Source organism: Octopus bimaculoides, chromosome 23 (genome assembly GCF_046866305.1).
Source record: "Octopus bimaculoides isolate indiv1 chromosome 23, ASM4686630v1, whole genome shotgun sequence".
In the NCBI taxonomy this organism is placed as follows: domain Eukaryota; kingdom Metazoa; phylum Mollusca; class Cephalopoda; order Octopoda; family Octopodidae; genus Octopus; species Octopus bimaculoides.
The window spans coordinates 11,756,931-11,761,930 of NC_142950.1; the positions used below are offsets into that span (position 1 = coordinate 11,756,931).

General features: G+C 40.8%; 1 protein-coding gene across 2 annotated transcripts in view; it reads right to left on the reverse strand.

Moving 5' to 3' along the window:
• The window catches only part of LOC106872437 (solute carrier family 35 member E1 homolog), a 35,061-nt gene that overhangs the window by 970 nt on the left and 29,091 nt on the right, over positions 1 to 5,000 (reverse strand). For both annotated transcript variants that reach the window (XM_089340740.1, XM_089340739.1), the window contains exon 5: positions 960 to 1,205. In XM_089340740.1, coding sequence (XP_089196866.1) covers positions 960 to 1,205 — 246 coding nt within the window. The remainder of the gene's footprint in view (positions 1 to 959; positions 1,206 to 5,000) is intronic.

A 5,000-nucleotide genomic window follows, 5' to 3' on the forward strand; every position in this document is an offset into this window, starting at 1 on the left:
CTGGATGGTTTGACAGGAGTTGGACAGCTAGGGAGCTGTCCAGACTCCAGTTATCTGTTCTGGCATGGTTTCGATGGCTGGATGACCTTTCTAATGCCGACCACTTTTCATAGTGTGCTGGGTGCGTTTTACATGCCACTGGTACATGTGCATTTATACAGCACCAGCATGAGTGCATTCACATTGGTTCAAGTGCATTTTATGCGACACTGGCACAAGTGCATTTTACATGGCACCAGTACCTGCAAAGGACATGCCTGTATGTATGGATGGCTGCAATTTTATTTAGTGTCATAAATATGTAGTTGGCGTTAGGAAGGGCATCCAGCTGTAGAAACTCTGCCAAATCAGATTGTAGCCTGGTGTAGCCATCTGGTTTGCCAGTCCTCAGTCAAACCGTCCAACCCATGCTAGCATGGAAAGCGGATGTTAAACGACGGTGATGATGATATATATAGATATAGATATATACATACATATACACACACACCTACATGTGTGTGTGTCTGTGTTTGTCCCCCACCACTGCTTGACAACTGGTGTTGGTGTGTTTACATCCCTGTATCTTAGCAGTTTGGCGAAGGGACAGTTAGAATAAGGGCATCCAGCTGTAGAAACTCTGCCAGATCAGATTGGAGCCTGGTGTAGTCATCCGGTTCGCCAGTCCCCAGTCAAATCGTCCAACCCATGCTAGCATGGAAAGCGGACATTAAATAATGATGATGATGAGTGTTCCGTTGATCGAATCAACTGGAACACTCATCATCGTAATCGACGGAGTGCCAGTCAGACGTGTGTAGGTAGACCATTAATAACATCCTCATGGGGATAGACTGACAGTTTCCATGTCTGTAATGCTGATGTTCTATATCTGCATGAATTTGACCAACACCCCTAAAACACACACACACACACACAAAGCAAACTTGCAAGGACATTAAAATCTAGCCAAACCTTACCTTGTTGTAACATAGCACACCCAATATAGATACAAACATCCCAAAGCAGTTGACTGGTGTAACAGGGTTGCGAAGCATCATAATGGATGCGGTTATGATGACAATTCTTTTCATGGCATTCGCTACAGCATAGCTAAGTGGGCTGATAAGAGCCAAGATGGTGAAAGCAATGAGATTTTGCAGAGTGTTGAAAAAGCCATCTAACAGCAGTAATATTAGAACAGTAGTGAGTTTTATATTGCTTGTCTGCAAAAGAAAAAAAAGAAAAAAAATGATACTGATGATGATGATGATGATGATGATGATGATGATGACGATGATGATGATGATGATAAATGCCCTGATGCAATACCAGGCACTGGCTCTCATGGCTTCTGAATTTAACTGATTGGAAGTGTTATCGTGTACATGTTTTGTCTTGGTGTAAAAGATGGGCTACAGCAAATATTCTGCTCTGTAACACAGATTTGCTTGTCTGTTGCCTGACCGTAACCAGTTGAGCATGTCTCTTGGTGGTTGACGATATGTGCATCTCTGACCACGAGCAGAAGTAGTGAGGGAATATCATAGCCATGTGTTGAGAGCAATTCTTTGGGGTTTGAATAATTCACCTCTGGAAGCATGGCTGTTTCGTTCAACATTCATAAATAAACCTTATACAGGGACCTTTTGAGCAGGATGGGCTACTCGAAATGTAGAAAATTCAAACTGGGCTCCACCTGTAATGTCATATGCTGTTTAACTTGATATGAGATCACCATGTCGCATACATATGGCTGTGATGCGTTTGCCTGGTGTACCCTTATGACACGGGTAGTCATGATGGGTATAATGGGCTTCGTATATTTGTACCCGAGTGTCACTTTGATGGCATGCACTGCTCTCTCACTCAATAATAATAATAATAATAATAATAATAATAATAATAATAATAATACTGGTTTCAAATTTTGCCACAAGGGCAGCAATTTTAGAGGAGGAGACTAATCGATTACATTAACCAGTTGATTGTGATGTTTATCAGTATGTATGTGCCCAGCAGATATTTCCTTTTCCATATTAAATTCTTAAAGGTATTTGTGGAAAACTTTATTTTTAAAAATATCTTTTTTTTTTAGTGTTATGAGGAAACAAATTCGATGGAGGGGGGGGGGGCACTTGTGTACGTATACCATGTAACCGAGATAGAGATTGAGAGAGACAGGCAGACGGAGAGAGGCGAAGAGACAGAGGCGGGAGTGACGCAGAGAGAGAGAGAGAAAGAGAGAGAGAGAGAGAGAGAGAGAGAGAGAGAGAGAGAGAGAGAGAGAGAAAGAGGGGGAGGGAGGGAGAAAGACAGTTATGTAACTAAAAAGTTTGCTTCGCATTCGTTCCAAGTTGTTTATTGTTTGAAACTACTGGGAAATAATGACGTATCTCTAGACCCACCATCTTTCACAAACTTCTAAAACCATTATAATTTCATTAAACATAGTTATTTGTCCGGTAATCTTGCACTTTCAGTTTTCTTTTTTTTTATCTCATTATTATATAAAGATGTCCTTGAAGTAGACGAAAATAATTTCAGCAAACGTCTTTCGAATGCGCAAACTTATGTGTGATGGTAAGAGAAAGTAACAAGGAAAGTACAAAGGAAAATATTTTTAAAGAACCAAAGAGTTATCTTCCCCTTTCAGTGTAATTTTTTTTTTTTAATGGTTGACCGTAAGACAGCACTCCCTTAAAAGAATTTCTCGTTGTTAATTCTCGCTAACAGCACAGTTTTGTTGGCAGCAGCATTACTTGTTAATGGTATTCAGAAATCTCCCTCTCTCTCTCTCTCTCTCTCTCTCTCTCTCTCTCTCTCTCTCTCCCACGTGGATGTTTGTTCTGCTAAATATAGCAATAACTTCCTTCCCACCTACCTACATGCAAGTAAACAAAAGAAAAAAAAAAGAGAGAAAGGAACAAAGATAGACAAAGAAATAAAAGAGAGAGAAAGAAAGAAGTATAGATAGAAAGGTAGATAGACAGAAAGGTAGAAAGACAGTCAGAAAGAGAGAAAGACAAAATAGATAGATAGACAGAAAGACAGACAAGCAACTATGAGAAATATACTAGGTGCATTCCAGAAGTTTTGAGACTTTTTCAGGAGAGACGTTTATTAATTTCAAAAAACGTACAGAAATAATTTCTTTCCATGTACGATCCTCCGACTTCAATGCCTTCGTAGCGCTCCAGCAACGTCATGAAGTTCCCATGGCAATCCTCTAAAATGGGGACCCTTGACACAGCCTCCTTCAGCTTGGAAAGCAGAAGGTCACAGGGAGCAAGGTCTGGATTGTGGGGAGAGTGAGGCACAATTTTGGATACTTTCTCTGTCAAGGAGTTCATTACCAGAGTGGAATTGTGGGAACTGCTGCTGCGTTGTCCTGCTGCAAGTACTCTGGTTTCTGTACAAAATCTCTTCCCAGATTCCCTTAAAACCTCCACAATGTACTCTTTGCTGACAGTTTGGCCAGTGGGGAACCCAGTGGCTGTAAATGATGCCCTTCATCATCGTTTAACGTCCGCTTTCCATGCTAGCATGGGTTGGACGATTTGACTGAGGACTGGTGAAACCGGATGGCAACACCAGGCTCCAATCTAAATTTGGCAGAGTTTCTACAGCTGGACGCCCTTCCTAACGCCAACCACTCAGAGAGTGTAGTAGGTGCTTTTACGTGTCACCTGCACAAAGGCCAGTCAGGCGATACTGGCAACGGCCACGCTCGAAATGGTGTCTTTTATGTGCCACCCACACAAGCCAGTCCAGGGGCACTGGCAACGATCTCGCTTGAAAATCCTACGAAGGCCAGTCAGGCGGTACTGGCAACGGCCACGCTCAAAATGGTGCATCTTATGTGCCACCCGCACAAGAGCCAGTCCTTTACGGTTGAAAACAAGGGAGCGTTTCATAAGTGTCTGTAACATTTTTGCCTAGTTTAAAACGGGAAGGATGAGAGGCAATCTTGATACTCATCTCTGTTGGTTATCAGGATGGAATTGTGGGGACTGCTGCATTGTCCTGATGCAGAGGCACCGGTTTTTATAACAAAATCTCTTCCTGAATTCCTTTAAAACTTCCACAATGTACTCTTTGTTGACTGTTTGGCCAGAAGGAATCCACTGGATGTATATTATGCCCCTGCTGTAGAAAAAGGGATTAATCATAAGCTTCCCAATGGATTTGCTTGGCCTCTTATGCCAGCACAAACCAGATGCCCAGATAATACAAATTAACCCATAAGCAATCTGGAGCATATAAGTTTCTGTAGCATTTCTTCCCAGTTTAACACAAAATTTATGGCATAACGAGCTTTCAAATTATCTTTACATTCCAACAACTGCATTCCGCAAGGTAGTCAGCTGACGAGCAGTGTTTAGCAGGGTGTGTTCAAAGAATTGTTATGGCTGTCTCCTTCAATCTCAAATAACAACAGTTGGCAGGTCAGCTTATTAGATCTATAATAATGATATACTAAAATTAGAATATCCTAAGACAGTTATAACTGCCTCTCTGAAAAAAAAAAAAGTCCTAAAACTCCTGGAATGAAACTTGTAATTCTTTATGCAGGCGTACTTATTATGTGTTGAAACTTAACCCCTTTCATTACCAACCCACATGAAAGCAGCTCTGGCTCTGTAGTACAAATATCTTGTTTCCATAAGTTTTGAATTTATATATTCCACTAAACCTTAGTCACAATTTATGTTACTAATGCTAGCTTAATGATAACTAAGTTATTTTACTAAATTTTTTGTCATATTTAAAATTAATTGAAAGAAACAGAGCATCTCAAAATAAATATGGTAATGAAAGGGTTAAACAATTGCCGTATGGAAGACAGAAGTATGGAATACAGAAATGCAAAAAAGACCATTAACTTCATATAAAAAATTTACTGTTTGTTACATCATCATCATGATCCTCATTATCCTTCAATGTCTGTTTTCCATGCTGGCATGGGTTGGGCAGTTTGAGATGGAGCTGACCAGCTGGGAGCTGTTCAGACGCCATGT